The sequence below is a fragment of the Acinonyx jubatus genome, chromosome C1 (genome assembly GCF_027475565.1).
Source record: "Acinonyx jubatus isolate Ajub_Pintada_27869175 chromosome C1, VMU_Ajub_asm_v1.0, whole genome shotgun sequence".
Taxonomy (NCBI): Eukaryota; Metazoa; Chordata; class Mammalia; order Carnivora; family Felidae; genus Acinonyx; species Acinonyx jubatus.
This window is the reverse complement of record NC_069381.1, coordinates 84,095,482-84,117,046: the sequence shown is the minus strand read 5'-3', so window position 1 is coordinate 84,117,046 and position 21,565 is coordinate 84,095,482. Positions and strand designations below refer to the sequence as shown.

Here is a 21,565-nt window from a genome sequence, read left to right as displayed (position 1 = left end):
CAGCCTGACTCTACCTCAGCACCACATAGCTCAGATTTCCGTCAGTCCTCCCGTTGCACCCTCCCTCTCCTGCCTCTGCCGTTTGTCTTATGCTCTCTTCTTTTGCAGGAAGAGAAAAGAATTAGATTTTTTAAGTATTAGACTCTTGGGGCATCTGGGTAGCTCAGTGGGTTAAGTGTCCGACTTCAGCTCAGGTCATGATCTCATGGTTCGTGAGTTCGAGCCCCGCACTGGGCTCTGTGCTGACAGCTCATAGCCTAGAGTCTGCTTTGGATTCTGTGTCTCCCTCTCTCTCTGCCCCACCCCCACTCACGCTCTCTCTCTCAAAAAACAAATAAACATTAAAAAAAAAAAAGAATCAGACTCTTAACTAAAAAAAATACGTAATGGCCTGAAAGAAGTCTAAAAAACAATGCTCTGAAGAAATCCACTGTCACTATGACTTTTTTCCCCAATATTAAAATGAAATGTATGTTTATCTTGATGCATATTTAAGACTGGCTGAAATAAAGCTTAAAGACTTTGACATTTATCTTCTCATCAGAGAGTGTTAAGCGCTAGTATAAAACTGAACTTAGCGATCTCTTTAGGTGGTGGAGTTAGGAAGGATGGGATCACAGGTCCTTGGCATTTAGTTCATCACTAACCATGTCTAAAACTCTGAGGAAGTCCAGACACCTCTGGTGAAGATGCAGATTAAAGAGGACACAGGTGAAAAATTTAATTCTGGGGCGCCTGGGTGGCTCAGTCAGTTAAGTGTCCAACTCTTGATTTCAGCTTAAGTCATGACCTCATAGTTCATGAGTTCGAGCCCTGTGTCTGTGTCCACAACGGGCTCCACGCTGCCAGCTTAGGATTCTCGCTTTTCCTCTGTGCCCCTCCTGCATGCACATGTGTTCTTTCTCAAAATAAGTAAATAAACTTTAAAAAGCAAAGAGTAACTTATTCTCAGACATGTCTGGCCTATTAGACAAAATGGCCTGCACATCAGCAGATGTGACAGCAAGTAACACCTGACAGAGACTACACTCTGTAGAGGATAATTAGTGACCAATGTTGTAGTGCAGGAGTTTCTGCTCCCCACCCTGTGTTTTATTCTGTTTTTAGGCCATTTTTGACTTTTTGATGGAGGATCTAACTTCATAGGAGTGCTTATTTTTAGCTGTTTATTAAAAACTGCTCAGGGGCGCCTGGGTGGCTTGGTCGGTTAAGCGTCCGACTTTGGCTCAGGTCATGATCTCACGGTCCGTGAGTTCAAGCCCCGCATCGGGCTCTGTGCTGACAGCTCAGAGCCTGGAGCCTGTTTCAGATTCTGTGTCTCCCTCTCTCTCTGCCCCTCCCCTGTTCATGCTCTTTCTCTGTCTCAAAAATAAATAAACATAAAAAAAAAAAAAACTGCTCAAAAGAAGCAATTTGATTTCCAAAGGTCAATTATTTGACAAGTACATAACATTCTAGTAACTTTAAATATCTAGCTATCGGCCCAAGTATCCATCAGCTGATGAATGAACAAAATGTAGTATATTCCATACAATGGAACACTATACCAAAGTGGAACTCCTGATAAATGTATCAACATGGATAAACCTCAAAAGATTATGCTAAGTGTAGACCCAAAAGACTACGTGTTGTATCATTTCAGTTATGTGAAATTTCTATTCAAAGCAAAACTACAAACGTAGAATGATTGGTGGTTTGTTGCCTGAGGTGAGGGGTGGAGACAGATGACAGACGGGCTGTGGGCTGATGGAAATGTTCTAAAACTGGACAGTGGAGGTATTTTGTTATGGCAGCTCTAGCAGATTAAATACAGTGGGCTGTGGTCTCAGAGGAACTTGGGTATAAGCATGGTTCTGGAACTTAAGTGGACAAAGGAGCAATGGCTCTTGCTGCGACGGTCACTGAGATATCGTATTCACAGAGACCATGTATTCGAAGCAGTGAGCAAAGGTCCAATTAGAGTGTAGGTGTTTCATGTCATTTCCCTTCTCCTCCATTCTGCTCACCTAGTGGCCTTACTTTTCTGGTTAGACAGAGGACCACAAAGAACACTTTCCCCGCTGTTAGCTGCATCTGTATTATTTTTACAAGAATTACCTGTCATTTGCTAGAATATGCCTTTAATATATAAAGCCTCCAGGTTGAATATTAATTTCAAGGATCTGGCTATGACCAAAAAAAAAAAAAAAAAAAACCTTTAACAAAAACCACCTGGATTGTGGTCATGGTTGCACAACTGTATAAATTTACTAAAATTCATTGAATTATACACATAAAATGGATGGATTTTATGGTATGTAAATTATAACTCAATAAAACTATTTAAAAATTTTGGGGGTACCTGGGTGGTTCACCGGTTAAGCGTCTGACTCTGGGTTTTGGCTCAGGTCATGAGCTCACAGTTTATAAATCCGAGCACCATGTCAGGCCTTGCATGAGAGTGCAAGGCCTGCTTGGGATTCTCTCTTTCCCTCTCTCTTTGCCCCTCCCCTGCTCTCTCTCAAAATAAATAAACATATAAAAAAAAAATTCCTGGCTATTGTCAACTTTGTATCATTTAATGTTCTAAGTTTACAACTGAAATCATTAGTTATTTTTTAAGTTTCTCACTATCGGTATTTCTCCTCAAAACTTCCAAATTCCATGATTCTTTGTTATATAGTGTCCTTTGAATCAAGAAAACAGTCTCTTATAAAACGAAGATTCAGCCTGACATAATATTCAGCCCTTATTTATCAAAAGATGCTTGTTCTGGGCTCCTGGGTGGCTCAGTCAGTTAAGCATCTGCCTCTTGATTTCAGCTCAGGTCACAATCTCAGGGTTCGTGGGATGGAGCTCCATGTCAGGCTCTGGGCTGACAGCACAGAGGCTGCTTGGGATTCTCTCTTCCTCTCTTTCTGCCCCTCCCTGCTTGCAAGCACATGCACGTTCTCTCTCTCAAAAATAAATAAATGAACATTAAAAAAAAAAAAGATGCTTGTCCTTTATTTGTTGAAATTCATCACTGTCCTACTTCTGGATATCTAATAATGATCTGTATACTTCATGCCCGTGTAAACTATTTTCTTCTTAGATTTGACAGACAACAGACTACACTACCACTGAAAATTCATTTCCCAAAACAAAACTCAGAGGTTGGCAAACTGCCACCTATGGGTCAAATCCAGCTAAGAACGGTTCTTACATTTTTGAAGAGATTTTGAAGAAATTTTGAAGAGATTTTTGTGTGTACAAAAACAAATATGAAAGAAACTGTGTATAGCCCACAAAGTCACAGAAAAGTTTTGCTGATACCTGACCTAGATATTAGCCTATTACATTTTAGAGTAGCCATTAAATATTAGTACTGTTTTAAACTCATGATAGTAAATAATTTATTTTCAGTATTCTTTCAAAAAGAGCTTCTATAAGGTAAAAATATTCTATAATTTTAAGTCTGGCATATATGACTAATACTGAAAGTATCAAAACTTACAAGGCTTTGTATTGAAAAAAACTTAAAAAAAATTTTTTTTAAATATTTATTTATTTTTGCAAGAGAGTGAGCGAGAGAATCCCAAGCAGGCCCCTGCTGTCAGCACAGAACCCAATGTAGGGTTCGAACTCATGAATCACGAGCTCATGACGTGAGCCATCCAAGAGTTGGATGTTTGACTGAGCCACCCAGGCACCCCTGAAAATAACTTTTAATATAAGCCATCCATTAATGTAATGGATGGTTTTATTATGAAATGTATTTTATGCAAAAAAATAAATTTTGTAATGCAAAGGCTTGCACTCTTTGTAATATGAAATAATTAATGGAGTATTACTCGGCAATCGAAAAGAATTGAAACCTTGCCATTCACAACTATGTGGATGGAACTGGAGGGTATTATACTAAGCAAAATTAGTCAGAGAAAGATAAAAATCATATGACTTCACTCATATGAGGACTTTAAGAGAAAAAAACAGATGAACATAAGGCAAGGGAAACAAAAATAATATAAAAACAGGGAGGGGAACAAAACAGAAGAGACTCATAAATATGGAGAACAAACTGAGGGTTACTGGAGGGGGTGTGGGAGGGGGGATGGGCTAAATGGGTAAGAGGCACTAAGGAATCTACTCCTGAAATCATTGTTGCACTATATGCTAACTAATTTAGATGTGAATTTTAAGAAATAAAAAATAAAATCTCAAAAAAAACAAAAAAGAAATAATTAAAAAAACAAAGTGTCTTCCTGCAGCTACAAAGAATAAACAAACATACCAGTCCATATGCCATACTTCTTTCATGTTCTTGGGTTATATCTGCTACATATGCAAATACCACGGAGAAAGTTACTGCAAAAACCCCAGAAACAGAGATAACAGCGAAGTACCACCTAGGATGTAAAGACAATTGACAAAAAACAGATTAACATTACCTTAACCTTCCTTTATTTCTGTAAGTGAGTTAGAGTAACAGCTTATTTCAGGCAACGGCTTAAGTCATCTATAAATCATAAGCCACAGATATAATGAAAACAGCATTAGAAGTGACCCTTCAAAAATAATTCAGCTACTAAGCGGGAATACTTAAAATATATTCAGGTCAATATTTCACCCAAGTAGTGTACTGTTAAATGGCTTTGTTGTTGTTTCTACTAAAAACAGCAACAAACTAAAGTCTATTATAATTCATCCACTAGTACTTCCCACCACAGCACTACACAAAAAACAAAATTCAGTAAATAAAATGGAGGAATGTTACTCTCTATTTATTTTATACCATATATATAGAAACTAAATGTTATTCTATAAGCTATCTTTAGCTTTTCAAATGTTGGCAAAACAAAAAATCAGTCTTTACATAGAAGAAACCTGTGTGTCAGTTCACAAATGAAACTGAGAATAATTACTATAAAGAGTGAACAAAAACTATTAAAAAAAATTTTTTTTAACGTTTTACTTATTTTTGAGACAGAGAGAGGGACAGAACATGAGTGGGGAAGGGGCAGAGTCAGAGTGAGACACAGAATCCGAAGCAGGCTCCAGGCTCTGAGCTTTCAGCACAGAGCCTGACGCAGGGCTCGAACCTACGTTCCATGAGATCATGACCTGAGCTGAAGTTGGACGCTTAACTGACTGAGCCACCCAGGTGCCCCAAAAACTATTTTAAAAAGAGCATACTACAGGAGCATTTGGGTGACTCAGTTGGTTAAGCGTTCAACTCTTGATTTCAGCTCAGGTCATGATCTCATGGTTCATGAGTTTGAGCCCCAGGTCAGGCTCCACACTGACAGCACAGAGGCTGCTTGGGATTCTCTCACCTCCCCCCCCTCTCTCCCCCACTCCTCCTTGAGCATTTGCACAGGCATTCTTTCTCTCTCTCTAAAATAAATAAAACTTAAATAAATAAAAAGCAAATTGCATTTTGGTATTTATGATTTCAAAATAACTGGCCAGGAGTAAGAAATTTCTATTGTCATGTTGAATGTTTTAAAAATCATGTGTAATCATAATGAACTTTCAGAATATTCTACTAGGGCTTTACTGCTTACTAAATTTTTTCTAACACACTGATTTCCACAGCAAATTTTGTGTCCATCCTCTGGACTCCTTTAGTAAGATTTCATTTGTGTGACTAGCATTCATCCGGAGTTTGGCCTTTAGAATTTTAGCTAACTAACCTACAATAGGAAGAAATGTAGGATTCTATCTATGATGTAGGATAACTAACATTAATATGCAGTGGAGTAGAACATAAGAGAATTAATAACTCTACAACTACACTGAGCTCTATTATCTCAGGAAAATCATTCTCATTGTGAGCTTCCCTCCCTTCCTCCTCAGTGAAAATATCCTGATTTTAATTAACGTGGTCATGAGCCCAGCATCTTGTAACAAGGAGCATATGCTTGAAATGTGACCAAAGGGATGTAAGCAGAGGTTGGGTGGGAATTCTGTAGTTTCCATATAGGAAGGCGTTGTGCTCTTCTAGCCACTCCCTCGTTTGCTGCCTGAAGTGTGACACAAGCTGACGCTCAGGCAGCCACCTTGGAATGAGAATGGCAGCGCATTCAACTCCTAACTTCTTTTATATGGAGAAAGAAATAAGTTTCCTTGATATTAAAGCAACTATTATTTTGAGCTGTGAAATCCAAAAAAAGGTTAGCCAATAGTCTACACACTTCCTACAGTAGCATCCAGTTCTATAACCTTTATGAGCTATTGCTTAGCCACTATATTTTTAAGGGCACTCTACTGTGTTGAAGAATAAACATGTTGGAAGAATAAAATTAAAACCTACATAGGTAAGATGGCGAAAAAGTGAAAGAAATAAAGGAATATTTAGAAAACAATGAACAGAATGATGTTTAACTGCTATAATCTGATTATGTACATACCATGGGCTGATCTTCATTAAAGGAATTGGGGCACACGTGAAAAATACTGTTAGCAGCAAGAAGGATTTCCGGCCCCAAACATCAGAAAGAGCACCAATAAGTGGGGCACTGAGGAATGACAACAAACCCTAAAGAAAGTAAATGAAAATATGTATACTATGTATATCAATGACCAAAAAGAAATCATTCTACTAACCTAGAAGAGATTTTTTAAAGTTTATCTCTAACATAAATGTAAGTATCACTAAATCAGATAGCTTATTTTTCCTCTATATATAATTTAAAACTTCCCGAAGATTATCTAGAATCACCTGAAGGGCTGTGGTTGCGTATTAATATGAAATGCTCTAATGAATTCTCAGTCACAATAATTTGACACTGGCAATTCTAGGAAGGTATGTTAACTGTTTTTATATCCACAGGCTAATTATCTGTTTATAAACCTTGTTGATGAAATGGAATCAAGAATAAAGACTATAGAATACTCAAGACATTACCATACAGTTTTATACTTATTTATGCATTTTTCAAATAATTCTTTTCTCTTCAATCTATATTCTTGTTGCTGGTTTATAAAAGCATTCTAGGATAAAAATGCCAACACATAAAATACAGAAGTCTGTAATGATGTGATTTATCATTATACAGAGTTGGCTATATTTGAGTCAAATCATATTTAAAACCCAGTTCATGTAAACAATGAATAAGTAAGTAAATAAATAAAAGCCAGTTCATTTTAAAAGTGTTAAGTAATCCCTCAAGATACACTCAAAATTGTAAAAATTAACAGTGAATTGGTCCATTAAGTAACAATAATATATGGGCAGAATTATTCATACGAAAGTGTATGTGTGTATGTGTGCATTATATCACTGACCCTACCTTTACTCCTTGAATTAAGCCATTCATCAGAAATGTATGTTTAGGAAAGGTTTCATGTAATACCTAAAGAAAAAACCAAAATACCACATTTCAGTCTCAGCAAAACTTACACATTTACATTTTAAAACATCCCTTCATATAATTTTATCTCATAAATTTTTGGATTTGTATGACACTACGCATATGAGTAAATACTAATAGTACCAAACATTTATTTGGCATTTACTATGTCACAAGGCACTAAATTGGGCACTGTACATGTATTAATTCCTTTTATTCCTCATAATGACCCTGCAAGAAAACTGATACAGACGGATGTTAAATGTCTTATACATGACTACATAGTTAGTATGTGGCAAAACTGAAATTGAACACAGGAAGTCAGGCTTGAAAGTCCATGCTTTTAATCACGATGTGGTGTCTTCACTGTTTGCCACATATAACTGACTGACAACTCCTTTACAGACAGGTATATTATTTAAGATAGGGAACAGGGCAATTTTAATTGCCAAAAAATGAATCTAGAAAGATACCATAAAGTAAGAAAAAGAAATCCAACCTATGAAAATGTATAACAAGTTATTCTATTCTTTCTAAGACCTGGCCTCAAAACCACATGGCATCGATTTGTTCAATGGGCAGCAAGTGAGCCACTGGGAAGCCACTGGTTGAAAAAGCAACTGAAGGTAAAAGTTACTAAATAAATGAGAAAGAGTAGCTATCATTTTTACAGCCTATGTGTCAGAGTCTTTCTATATACTTTTCATTCTAACAACATTATGGATTAGATAAAATACCACTTTACAGATGAGGCGACTGAGTTCTTGCCTAAATTAAAAGCCAGTGCTTCCTTGGGGCACCTGGGCAGCTTAGTCAGTTAACTGGCTGACTTAGCTCACATCATGATCTCACGGTTCGTGGGTTTGAGCCCCGCGTCAGGCTCTGTGCTGACAGCTCGGAGCCTGAAGCCTGCTTCAGATTCTGTGTCTCCCTCTCTCTCTGTCCCTCCCTGCTCGCACTCTGTCTCTGTCTCAAAACTAAATAAACATTAAAAAAAAAAAAAAGAGAAAAAAGCCAGTGCTTCCTCCATTATACCATCCTATTTCTCAATAAAAACAAGAGAGAATGGCAACATGGGAAAAAGAAAGTTGGGAAATCTCTACAGGAAGAAAAACTATGCCAAGTGCACTTTCTGACATCTTTTAAGAAAAACCTTTAGAAGAATTACAATGTTCCCTTTTCTTCAGTTACTCTTCTGCCAAAAACTGGAAATCTAACAAAAATTAACTTATATGTAAAAACAAACAAAATTAGAAATGTTTAGTCAAAGAAAATCATTAACATGGGAAAAATCACGTGTTTATGATATTCGTATATTTTGTCTGTATTTTTTGAGGATTATTTCTATCTCATTTATTTCTTTAATTTTTAGAGAGAGAGAGAGAGAGAGAGTGGGGAGAGGGGCAGAGGGAAAAAGATTCTTAAGCAGGTTCCGTGCTCAGTGTGGAGCCCGGCATGGGGCTTGGTTCCATGACCCTGGGATCATGACCTGAGCCAAAATCAAGAGTCAGACGCTCAACTGACTGAGCTACCAAGGCGTCTCTCTATGTTTTATATTACATATATTATATATTTTCTCAACTGAAGGCAATTTTGAGCTCCAGGGATCAGATGCCAATGTCTGAATACATTTTTGATCGTCAAAACTTGGTTGTGGGGGAGCTATATTTAAGAGGTAGAGATCAGTGGTGCTGCTAAACACCCTACAACGCACAGGTCAGCCCCCCACAACAAATAATCAGCCCAAAATGTCAAAGTGCTGAGGCTGAGAAACCCTGTTTTTACTTATAATAATGACCCATGGATCTAAAGAGCAGGTTTGTAAACTTTTCTGTAAAGAACCAGACAGCAAATATCTGTGTAGGCTATACAGTCTATCACCAGTATTCAACTCAGCAAAAACAACCACAGACTATATGTAAATGAATGGATGTGGCTGTGTCCCAAATTAAACATTATTTGAGAAAAACACGCTACTGGGGCGCCTGGGTGGCTCAGTTGGTTAAGCATCCAACTCTTGGTTTCAGCTCAGGTCATGGTATCTCACGGTTCATGAGTTTGAGCCCTGAATCGAGCTCTGTGCTGACAGGATGAAGCCTGCTTGGGATGCTGTCTCTCTCCCTCTCTCTCTCTGCCCCTCCCCTGCTTGTGTGCTTGCTCTCTCTCTCTCTCTCTCTCAAAATAAATAAGTGGGCTTAAAAAAAAAAAAAGAAAAAAGAAAAACAGGCTACTAACAAGATTTATAAGATTTGCTCTGGCCATAGTTTGCCAGTTCTTGCTTAAGACTGAAACTCCTTAAAGGGTATCCTGAAACCTTTTGCAACAGATCAAATCTAGTTTTCTTCCAATAATTACTAAGAGCTGGGGCGCCTGAATAGCTCGGTTGGTGTAGCGTCTGACTCTTGATACCAACTCAGGTCATGATCTCACAGTTTGTGGATTCAAACCCTACATTGGACTCTGTGCTGAAAGTGCATAGCCTGCTTGGGATTCTCTCCCTCCCTCCCTCCCTCTCTCTGCCCTGCCCCCACATGCGTGCTCATGGCACAAGCAAGTGTGTGTGCTCTCTCTCTCAAAATAAATAAAAATTTTTAAAAAGTAAGTACTAAGGGCCAAATCTTTCTAGGGACAAAAAAATGTGTGTCACAAAGAATAAAGGGCATAATGAATATGTACAAGATGCTTTATAATATGCTAGACCTTACTGCTAATGATTCACTTTGCCAAGCTACCTTCTATTCCAATCAATCTAGTCTCTTCACTGTTTTCAATATTCCCGGGCTTTCCAATATTCACACTTTTATAAATGACATCCTCTTTTTTTGAATGTTTGCTCCGCTTATCTTCTCTATGTAAATCAATCCCCAAACCTTCCAAATTGCTCCTCTGCTACCAAACTTTCCTGTACAAAGCAATCAATTTCTCCTTTAGGGCCCAAAATAAGTGATTACAGCACTCATGACAGTCACATAGGGTTTGTGAAATTTCTTTTATCACATACTAAGTTACTTAGCTCTAATATTTTTCAGTTTTTTAAAATATATATTTCCTTTCAACTGTATTTCAGACTTAAGGGCAGGTACTATATCCATTATACCTTGCATTTAGTATATCTTTATCTTGATTAGTGACTCACAGAGTACCCTCATGTAGTAACTGTTCACTAAATGTTCATAATTATCTGATAATACTGCTTCCAAAGTGATTTAATAACACAGAACAATTATGCAATTTAGTTAATGTTACAAAATAAAAACCTTCACAACCCCCCAAAAAAGTATAGTTAAATTAAGATAAACAAACATCCCTGTTTAATTTTTTTAATTTGAGAGAGAAAGAGAGAGGGAGGGGCAGAGAGAGAGGTAGGGAGAGAATCCCAAGCAGGGTTCACACTGTCAGTGCAGACCCTGACTCAGGGCTCAAACTCACAAATGGTGAGATCATGACCCAATCTGAAATCAAGAGTCGGACACTGAACCAACCGAGCAATCCCTGTTTGATTTTTTTTTTTAATATTTATTTTTGGGAGAGTGCAAGTAGGAGGAGGGGCAGAGAGGTGAACAGAGGATGTGAAGCGGGCTCTGTGCCAACAGGCTGACGGCCGTGAGCCCGATATGAGGCTTGAACTCACGAACCCCAAGATCATTACCTGAGCCGAAGTCGGATGCTTAACTGACTAAACCACCTGGGTGACCCCGTTTGACTTTTAAACAAAATTTTAACATGTAAAGATTTTGATCTGAGGCTCTTTTAGCACCAGACTTAGAGCTGAACAGGAAAAGGTGTAACATTTCCCAAGAAATTTTACAAATCTTGTAATTTATGGAATTAAAAAATTTTTGAGAGTAAATAGTCCTTAAAATATTAATGCCTTAGGGCTATCTCTATAGCAAAGGCCACTAGGCCATTTACATAGAAGAGATGCTATGTATCTGAGTGTATGGTCTTAATCCATAACACAGACTGTGCATCTAAGCAGCCTAGACCATCAAACACTGGCCTAGTATTTTCAGAACCATAGGTCAAAAAAGTAACCCACTTCTAGGCATTATAGATCCTAAACTTACTGTTATTAATCATCACTGACTGAATATCCACTACCCCTTAAAAAATATTTGGCAGTGTAAAATTCTTCTTTCTGGTTAATGTAAATCCCCTTGGTGGAGACTTTACCATCCTCTCCTGGGCAGGCCCTCCACACAGCTTTTGTTCTTTCACTGTGTTCTAGGAGAATACAAGGTTCTAGAAGTTCTTTGAGTTTAAAACTTAAAGACAACTGAAACCACATGAAATTAAAAAAATCTTTAACTTCACATTAATTTTGAAAACTAAGGAATTTATTAAAATTCAAAACATCATAATCCTGTTTATTATCATTAAATATGCCTTACCATTGGTTCTCTGTTAAATGAATCAATTCAAAGATCTTTGAAATTTAAAATGTTGAACTTTATAATTTTTGAGAACTATGTATGGAAAGAAAGATACTGACTTAACATATAAATAAACTGAATTATACTTCATCCTCATTCTCCCTTTTATACGTTAAGAGCTGTGACCCTCTAAGAGGCACCATTTATAATCAGTTTCAAAGCACATAAGACATAAAATGTTTAAAGATTAACTGATTTTTAGAAAGAGGGCAAAGTGCTATGACTCGGTGCCTTCTTGTACCTCGACACGCACCCCTGCCGCCCACCATACCAACACGGGGGTTGGGAGTAAGGAAGTACAGGAGTCCAAAACAAAGAAGACTGCCAACAAAGTCAACAACAAAAATTTGTAAGCAAAAAGCCTCAAAATGAGCAAAACCTTTTCAGGCCTGTACTGAGTTAATATACTGGTTCTTAATTAGTGATATATACTAGATATAGGAGAATCACTTCTAAAAAATACACGTCTGAGCCTCACTCTTGAAAATTCAGATTTCAGCAAGACAGGTTATAAGGCCCAGGTATTTTGAAAAAACTCTCCAAATATCACTGATATTCACTTCTAGTAAAAAATCACTGACTAACAGCACATTTTTAACTGCTGAAAATGTTCATCTCTGGTTGGCTAATTTGTCTTAATGGTGAAAGTGAAGTTCATACGGAAGCCAAGCTCTCTTATCCAATGCCTAAAGGCCAAAGTACCTGAAAGCACCTGGAATATAACAAATCTCAGCATTCAGATACAATCTAATGTCTACAACTCAATCCTTGTTTTGCCTAGTTCTGTTCCACACCATCCTCACAAGCATTTCCCCATCACACGAGAAAAATATAGAACACAAAAACTGAAATTATTTAAAACATGCATATATTATAGACGAGAAAAGAATTAGAAAAATAAAACTCTAAGCCTAATATTCATTAAACTTGATAGTTTTCTTTCCTGAGGACACTTGACTTTAAAAATATTAATGAAGTAAAAACTGAAAAAGGTAAAGGATTAGGATTCTCATTTCGCCATTTAAAAATTCAGATATATTGGGGTGCCTGGGTGGCGCAGTCGGTTAAGCATCCGACTTCAGCCAGGTCACGATCTCGTGGTCCGGGAGTTCGAGCCCTGCGTCGGGCTCCTGGCTGATGGCTCAGAGCCTGGAGCCTGTTTCCGATTCTGTGTCTCCCTCTCTCTCTGCCCCTCCCCCGTTCATGCTCTGTCTCTCTCTGTCCCAAAAATAAAAAATAAACGTTGAAAAAAAAAATTAAAAAAAAAAAAATTCAGATATAAATGACAAAAATGGGAATTAAGAATAACTGTTATAACAACCATGGGGGGAAAAGTCTTGCTATACATCAACTGGCAATGTTATAGATATTATTACAAAAAATATAATCATGCTAGCAAAAAAAAAAAATTAAGTCCTCACAAATTGGCACCTTTTATTTTCCTGATCAGAATTCAATTCTGTATTTAAAAAAGAAAAAAAATCAAAAGCACTAAACATTTTTTAACAAAAAGAATTAAAAATACACTAAGTACAAAGTTAGTTTTCCCATAACTATGATAAATGAACTAATAATCAAGCCTTTATGTCTAAATAACTGGATTCTTTCCTTGTTCTTAAAGAAGACAGTCTCTGTCCAATTAGGAAAGAAAAATACCAAAGTTAGACAAAAAACAGGCATATCTAAAGAATATAAACCAGAAGCAAATTTTAAAAATTGCCATACACACTTTAAATCCTGCTGACAAATATGGAAACATCACAAAAAGCTTTTTTGATGGCTTGTGAACAATTTACCCAAAACATTTTAATCTCTCTACTTAGCTACTGTTTGGACTGCCAATAACCTTACCTAAAACCTGGGTATAAACCACCGACTGCCAGCATTCCCCCAGGCTGAGCACTGGAACAAAGCAAGCCTAGTTTCAAATACGAACTCTGCAGTTTACCTTCACAGTTGTAGCAAGTAAGTTGCTTAATTTTCTAAACCTTAATTTTCTCAACTCTATTATCAGGTTAATACCTCACCCATAAGGTGATTTTGAGGATTAAAAGTGATAATGTATTTAAAGTGCCTAGGACACTGCCTGGACCCATCATAACATAAATAAAAACATAAATAAAAAAAAAAAAATGTGTTTACTATCACAAAGCTCAAGTAATTTAAATCATAGGACTGATGATCTACCAGACATTTATATGTTAAACTGGTAGATTATAAAAAAGCACATGAGAACATTATGAAGGCTAACAGAAAAGTGTGAGACCACATAGTTATCACAGCACCTCAGTGGCCCACAACATCAGGTTATTACAATGTAAAGAAGTTACAAATGTCATAATGAACTTGCATCACCTGATCAAGTTCCAAATCAGACTACATGGATTATGAAGGCAGAAAATGTGTACATTAATTTTTGAAGGACTTCCATCAGAAATTATTAACAAAAACAAACAAAAAGATCAGACATTTTAAAAGTCCACATTTCAATCTTGACAATCTATTAATGTAAAACTGATGACCTACTACAAGTAAATCTTTCTTAAAAAGTAAAAGATCTCAGTGAAAACATATTCGAATCAGCATTCTTACAATTATATGTTAAGGAACTGTCATTATTCAGGGAACTAATCTCACTTGCAATGCATGGTTTATGCATGGTTATTATAGAAGAAACTGTATTTATTTGACATTTTCTTTTCTTCTGGTTTTAACAGTATTCATGAATATACCGTATATGTTCAAAATAATTACTAAACGTGTATTTTATGTAGATCCAGTAATGATTATGTAGCCATAAAATAAATATGGAAATATATGGAACATAAATCTACTTATATGATCATCCAGTTTATTTATAAACAAACTTTTTTGTAAAAACCCTTTTTGTGTAACAATGAACAATCTCAAAAAAATATAAGGAAGCATATCTCTCTAAAATTCTACTCTTCTAGATCTGGTAAGTTGTATATTTATCCTAATTACATCTTTCAAGATATTACTGACTTCTGCCATAATGACTCCTTTGTTTATTCTATTCCCCACCAATAGGAGAGAACTAGCTATCAAGGGGTAGCAAGGATACTTGGGCTGGCAAGGATGTTTTTTCTAAGGTTCCAAACCTGGGAATATGTGGGCAAGATCAGCTTAGGGTTGTGAAAAGAAATGATCTTCTTAGATGGTTACCTTTACAGCCTTAGCCTAAACTAAGAGAAACTTGCATTTGGAAAATGCAGCTACATTAATGAATCTCAAAATAATAATACTGAGTGATTCAGGTCATAGATACCATCTTTCCTAAGCCTGTCAGTTTAAGGATCCCATCCACCCTATCCAGAGTATGGGCTGAGTCCCTGCTGACCCACGTGTGGCGTTCACAAGAAAAACCGCACCTAGCCAAGCCTTCCCAAACAGTAAAGGAGAAGTAAAGATTGGAAAAGACAACTAAACCAGGAAAAGATAGTACCTGAAGGGTTGACAATATTGGCACAAGAATGAACTGTGAAAAGGGCCACGTTTTCCCCCAAAATTGAACAACAAGATTTAAGTTCACAATAAATAAATTAAAAGATTACTTACCACCAAGGTGGGTGCTGTCAATAATCCCCAAGCAAAAAACTCCAAAAAGATGACGATAACCGCATGATAAACACTAGGAGAACCTATTCCTTGAGGCTATAAAAACAGATTTTAAAAAAGTTAACAGTGCATTCCAGAATCACTAACAATTATGGCAATAGTCAACATATGTTTATTGAGAACATACATGTATTGGCACTATGTCAAACATCTGGACACTCGCTATCCCTGTCCTCAAAGTGACAGGGACAGACAAGGAACAAATACATTATAAAAGCACAGTGTGCAGAATCCAAGGTAGGGATAGGAACATCACACTTCCAGGAGGAACACTAAAACGATGAAAAGGTGTAAGTCACACAAGACTGAGAGGTAGGAAGGTGAACAAGAGAGATCAAGGCAGCAGCCTATACAAGGCTTGAAAGCAGGAGGCATTACAGGACTCATATAGTTCAGTACAGCTACAACACAGGCCGCATACCAGGAGTTCGAGAGATGAGCGAGAGGCACACAGGACTAACTTCCATGCAAAGGAGTCTATATTTGAAGGCAATGGGGAGCCACTAAAGGATGATACGATTCATGCAACCAGATGAAAGTTTTAAGGAAGATCAATTTGGCAAAGGCGTAGCAGATGGATGGATTAGAAGGGGGCAAAACTGAGGAATATTAACAGGAGGCTCCACGGGGCACTTGGGTGGCTCAGTCGGTTAAACATCTGGTTAAGCATCCAGTTAAACATTTGGTTAAGCATCCATCTTTGTTTCAGCTCAGGCCCTGACCTCACAGTTTGTGAGTCGGAGCACGGCATCAAGGCTACCAGGCAGAGACTGCTTGGGATTCTGTCTCCCCTTCTCTCTCTCTGCCCCTCCCCTGCTTACTCTCTCTCACTCTCAAAATAAAAAAACTTAAAAAAAAAAAAAACCCACACAGGAGACTCCTGCACTAATCTCAAAACGTAAATGAAGCACGTGGCAAGAATTGTAACAGATATTAACATGGCTCAAAAGCAGAACAGTCCTGGGGTGCCTGGGTGGCTCAGTCAGTTAAGCGTCTGACTTTCGGCTAAGGTCATGATTTCATGATTTGTGGGTTCGAGCCCCACATTGAGCTCTGTGCTGACACAAATGAGAGCCTGAAGCCTGCTTCAGATTCTGTGTTCCCTTCTCTCTGCCCCTCGCCCACTCATGATCTCTCTCTCTCTCTCAAACATAAATAAACATTAAAAAAAAATTTCTTAAAAAAAAAAAAAAAAAGCAGAAGAGTCCCCAGAGTAATATGTGAGAGATCTGGGATTGATATACACAAGACAGGCACCTGGGTGGCTCAGCCAGTTAGGCATCTGACTCTTGATTTCGGCTCAGGTCATGATCTTATGATTTGTGGAATCCAGCCCTGTGTGGGGCTCTGCGCTGATAGTGTGGAGCCTGGTTGAGATTCTCTCACTCCTCTCTCTGCCCCTCCCCCGTGCTCGCTCGCGCTCTCTCTCTCTCTCAAAATAAACAAACTTAAAAAGATTCTCTCTGATATACACAAGAAAGAAAATACAAAAATTAAGTTTATACTGCTCCAAGCAATGTCTTAAGAATTACTTTAGTTGTTGAATTTCATATTCTAAGGTAAATATTAAATTGATGGAAAGCAAATGACCTCTAACATTAACTCAGTCTCCACTAACAGGTTTCTAAGAAGTTTAACCACCACATATTACAATGTTATACTTAACTTTTAAAGTATACTCAATAGTCTTATGTGGAAACTATGAAGTGTTTGGATTTCTCTATATACTAAAAATGATGCCACATCATTTTTAATATCGTCATGATATATCATCATTATTTAAAAAAAACAGTAACTCTCCCAACCTTCAGAATTTAGGTCCCTGAAAACTCCTTTGGTAGAACTTGCAGTTTAGGAACTTGAGACACAAGAGGTAGGGTGGAGAATGGGGGACACAAGAGTTGAAGGACCATGGGTGGGAATGAATTTGTTCAATATTCATGCAACAAACATTAACAGAGCACCTACTATGTGGCAGAGATGCTGGGATTACAAAAACCATTAAGACACACTCCAGGGAGTGTGTCAAAGAATTCACAGTCTAGAGAGGAAGGAACCTCATTATAAATCATCTGCTTATGTGCAAATGCAATAAAAGAGATATGTACAAGTTGGGAAGCAAGAAAGGAATATTGCGAGAAAAGGAGATAGTGTGGACAATCTCATCAGAGAAAACCATAATGAAATAGACAAGGGCCATGACAGTTTAGGGCTGATGGAGAATAAAGTCATCATGGAGTAAAGAAAGGAAGGCAGAAGAGGTAGGTAGCCTGTAAGCCTTGTTAAGGAGTTTCTCTTCATTAGAGCCATAGTGAACTATTGAAGGGTTTCAAGCAAGGGAATGGCATGACTGGACCTGCATTTTTCAATACCTCATGATGATTTCCTCAAGTTTGTAACCAAGCAGCAAACTGCATGTAAAATAAGGCTATTTCAAACAGTTGAAACAAGAGATGATGAGGGCATGGAACAGAGGAGTGGCAAGGACGCTGAAGGGGAGGGAATGGATATAGTCTTTAGAATGTGAAATAGGCAGCACCTGATAAATCTGGGAGGGAGAGTGAAGAAAGACTTCCCAGCTCTTTTCTCCCATAAGGCTCAGATTTACTTCAGGTACTATCTAAGACATTGCTCCTTGTACTTGAAAATTTCTACTGTTTTTTGAGGGCTGACTAAACTAATTAGCATGAATTCTGATGTTTGAAACCACCAGAGTGGGTGAGATTATCGAGAGAAGAAGTGGAAAAAGAATAGTGGGTTAAGACCAGACTCTAAGAAACACCAACATTTAAGTAGTGAGCAGAGGAAAATGAACCATGAAGAAAATAAAGAAGGAACAAATCAGAGAAATATCAGGAGATTTAAGAGAATACAGTGTTACTGAAGATAAAGGAGCAGTTTTAGTAAGGAAGGGGTGATGTGCAGTACCAAATAGAGCAAGTTGTTAAGGCAAGGTCAAAACATGTCTTTAGGACTGCTAAGCCCCAAACTGGTTTTGTCTACCACCACATATACTCAGCACCTAGTGAAAAGCCTAGAACTTCTCAGGACCCTTAACATGCTAATTTACATTATGAATTTCCAAGAAGATACAGTGAACACTGTATTCCAAACTTGACAGAATCCTTCTTTCATACAACAGACAGTATCTCACGGCCATCTGAGTTCCTTGTAAAACTATTTGGGAAATACTGATAAAAAGTAAGATGATGATCGGACTTCAAGCTGTAATACAAAGCTGTAATCATCAAAGCAGTATGGTACTGGCACAAAAACAGACACTCAGATCAATGGAACAGAATAGAGAACCCAGAAATGGACCCACAAATGTATGGCCAACTAATTTTTGACAAAGCAGGAAAGAATATCCAATGGAATAAAGACAGTCTCTTCAGCAAGTGGTGCTGGGAAAACTAGGCAGCGACATGCAGAAAAATGAATCTGGACCACTTTCTTACACCATACACAAAAATAAACTCAAAATGGATGAAAGACCTAATCATAAGACAGGAAGCCATCAAAATCCTCGAGGAGAAAGTCGGCAAAAACCTCTTTGATCTTGGCCACAGCAACTTCGTCTCCAGAGGCAAGGGAAACAAAAGCAACAATGAACTATTGGGACCTCCTCAAAATAAAAAGCTTCTGCACAGTGAAGGAAACAATCAGCAAAACTAAAAGGCAACCGATGGAATGGGAGAAGATATTTGCAAGCAATATATCAGATAAAGGGTTAGTATACAAAATCTATAAAGAACTTATCAAACTCAACACCCAAAAAACAAATAATCCAGTGAAGAAATGGGCAAAAGACACGAATAGACACTTCTCCAAGGAAGACATCCAGATGGCCAACTGACACATGAAAAAATGCTCCACATCACTCATCATCAGGGAAATACAAATCAAAACCACAATGAGATACCACCTTAGACCTGTCAGAATGGCTAACATTAACAACTCAGGCAACAACAGATGTTGGTGAGGATGCAGAGAAAGAGGATCTCTTTTGCACTGCTGGTGGGAATGCAAACTGGTGCAGCCACTCTGGAAAACAGTATGGAGGTTTCTCAAAAAATTAAAAATAGGACTACTGTACAACCCAGCACTACTAGGTGTTTATCCAAGGGATACAGGGGTGCTGTTTCAAAGGGGCACATGCACCCCAATGTTTATAGCAGCACTATCAACAATAGCCAAAGTATGGAAAGAGCCCAAGTGTCCATCAATGGATGAATGGATAAAGAAGATGTGGTGTGTGTGTATATATATATATATATATATATATATACATATATATATATACACACACACATACACAATGGAGTATTATATATATATACATATACATATATATACATATATACATATATATACATATACATATACACACACACACACACACACACACACACACAATGGAGTATTACTCAGCAATCAAAAAGAATGAAATCTTGCCATTTGCAACTACGTGGATGGAACTAGAGGGTATTATGCTAAGCAAAACTAGTCAGAGAAAGACAAATATCATATGACTTCACTCATATGAGTGCTTTAAGATACAAAACAGATGAACATGGGGCACCTGGGTGGCTCAGTCAGTTGGGCGTCTGACTTCAGCTCAGGTCATGTTCTCACTGTTCATGGTTCGAGCCCCGTGTCGGGCTCTGTGCTGACAGCTCGGGGCCTGGAGCTTGCTTCCGATTCTGTGTCTCCCTCTCTCTGACCCTCCCCCGCTCATGCTCTGTCTCTCTCTCTCTCTCTCTCAGAAATAAATAAACATTAAAAAAAAATTTTTTTTTAAGGGAGGGGCTACCTGGGTGGCTCAGTCAGTTAAGTGTCTGATTCCCGCTCAGGTCAGGATCTCACTGTTCCTGAGTTCGAGTCCTCCCGTCGGGCTCTGTGCTGACAGCCCAGAGCCTGGAGCCTGCTTCAGATTCTGTGTCTCCCTCTCTCTCTCTGCCCTGCCCCTACTTGCACTCTGTCTCTCTGACCCTCAAAAATAAATAAACATTAAAAAAAAAAACCAAATGAACATAGGGGAAGGGAAGCAAAAATAATATAAAAACAGGGAGGGGGACAAAACATAAGAGACTCTTAACTATGGAGAACAGAGGGTTACTGGAGGAACTGTGGGTGGGGGGAATAGGATAAATGGGTAAGGGGCATTAAGGAATCTACTCCTGAAATCATTGCTGCACTATAATGCTAACTAACTTGGATGTAAACTAAAAAAAATTAAAAAAAGATAATGATTATATAACAATGTGTATAAACATACACACACAGCAAAAAAGGTGGAGGGAAATGATGTGTTAAAAGTGGCTGTTTTAGGGGCACCTGGGTGGCTCAGTTGGTTAAGCATCTGACTTCAGCTCAGGTCATGATCTCACAGTTTACGGATTTGAACCCCGCATCAGGCTCTGTGCTGAGAGCTCAGAGCATGGAGCCTGCTTCAGATTTTGTATCCCCCTCTCTGTCTACCCTTCCCCTGCTCATGCTCGTTCTTACTCTCAAAAATAAGCATTAAAAAATTTTTTTAGTGGCTGTTTTAGTGAAGAGGACTCAATCAGTTGAGGAAAATGTCAGGGAAGGCTTCTCAGGGAGGTAAATGATATTACCTGAGACTTCAAAGTTCAGTGGGAAATATACTGGGATTGTCAGATGTGTACGTGTTTGGGTGCAGGATGTCAGTGGAGGGGAATGATGGCCAAGAGCATCTGAGGGAAAGGGAAAGGGAACAGCATATGCAAAGGCCAGAACACAGGTAACAGCAAAACCTATTTCAGTACCTGATGTCTAAGGAGGAGAGTGGTAAAAGATGAGGCTGCGAGGTGAGGAGAGGTGAAACTGAAACGGTGACTGGAGAAAGGTCTCTTAAGTCACATGAAGGCCTTTAACTTTCAGGCAGCAGGGTAAATGAAACAATTCAAGACAGAAGGTAACATCACATCATAGGACTGTCTTCTTGGAACATTAAAATTGCACTGCACTGTGGCAAAGACTTTGAAAGGGAGGGAGGGAGGAAGACCAGAAAGCAGGCTATTGAAGAAATATATGGCGGGGGGGTGGGGTGGAGTGAGGGCTCGCCTGAGTGGTTCAGTCAGTTAAGTGGTTAAGCATCTGACTTTGGCTCAGGTCATGATCTCACAGTTCATGAGTTCAAGCCCCACATCGAACCCT

At 38.2% G+C, this 21,565-nt stretch overlaps 1 protein-coding gene across 3 annotated transcripts in view; it reads right to left on the bottom strand.

The window, feature by feature from the left end:
- MFSD14A (major facilitator superfamily domain containing 14A) overlaps positions 1-21,565 on the bottom strand; it is a 44,625-nt gene that overhangs the window by 12,975 nt on the left and 10,085 nt on the right. For 2 of the 3 annotated variants that reach the window (XM_027058500.2, XM_053214509.1), the window contains exons 2-5: positions 15,326-15,421; positions 7,254-7,316; positions 6,372-6,499; positions 4,253-4,367 (exon numbers count right to left, since the gene is read on the bottom strand). In XM_027058500.2, the coding sequence (XP_026914301.1) occupies positions 4,253-4,367; positions 6,372-6,499; positions 7,254-7,316; positions 15,326-15,421 (402 nt within the window). The remainder of the gene's footprint in view (positions 1-4,252; positions 4,368-6,371; positions 6,500-7,253; positions 7,317-15,325; positions 15,422-21,565) is intronic. The other variant, XM_053214508.1, reaches the window with a different exon arrangement.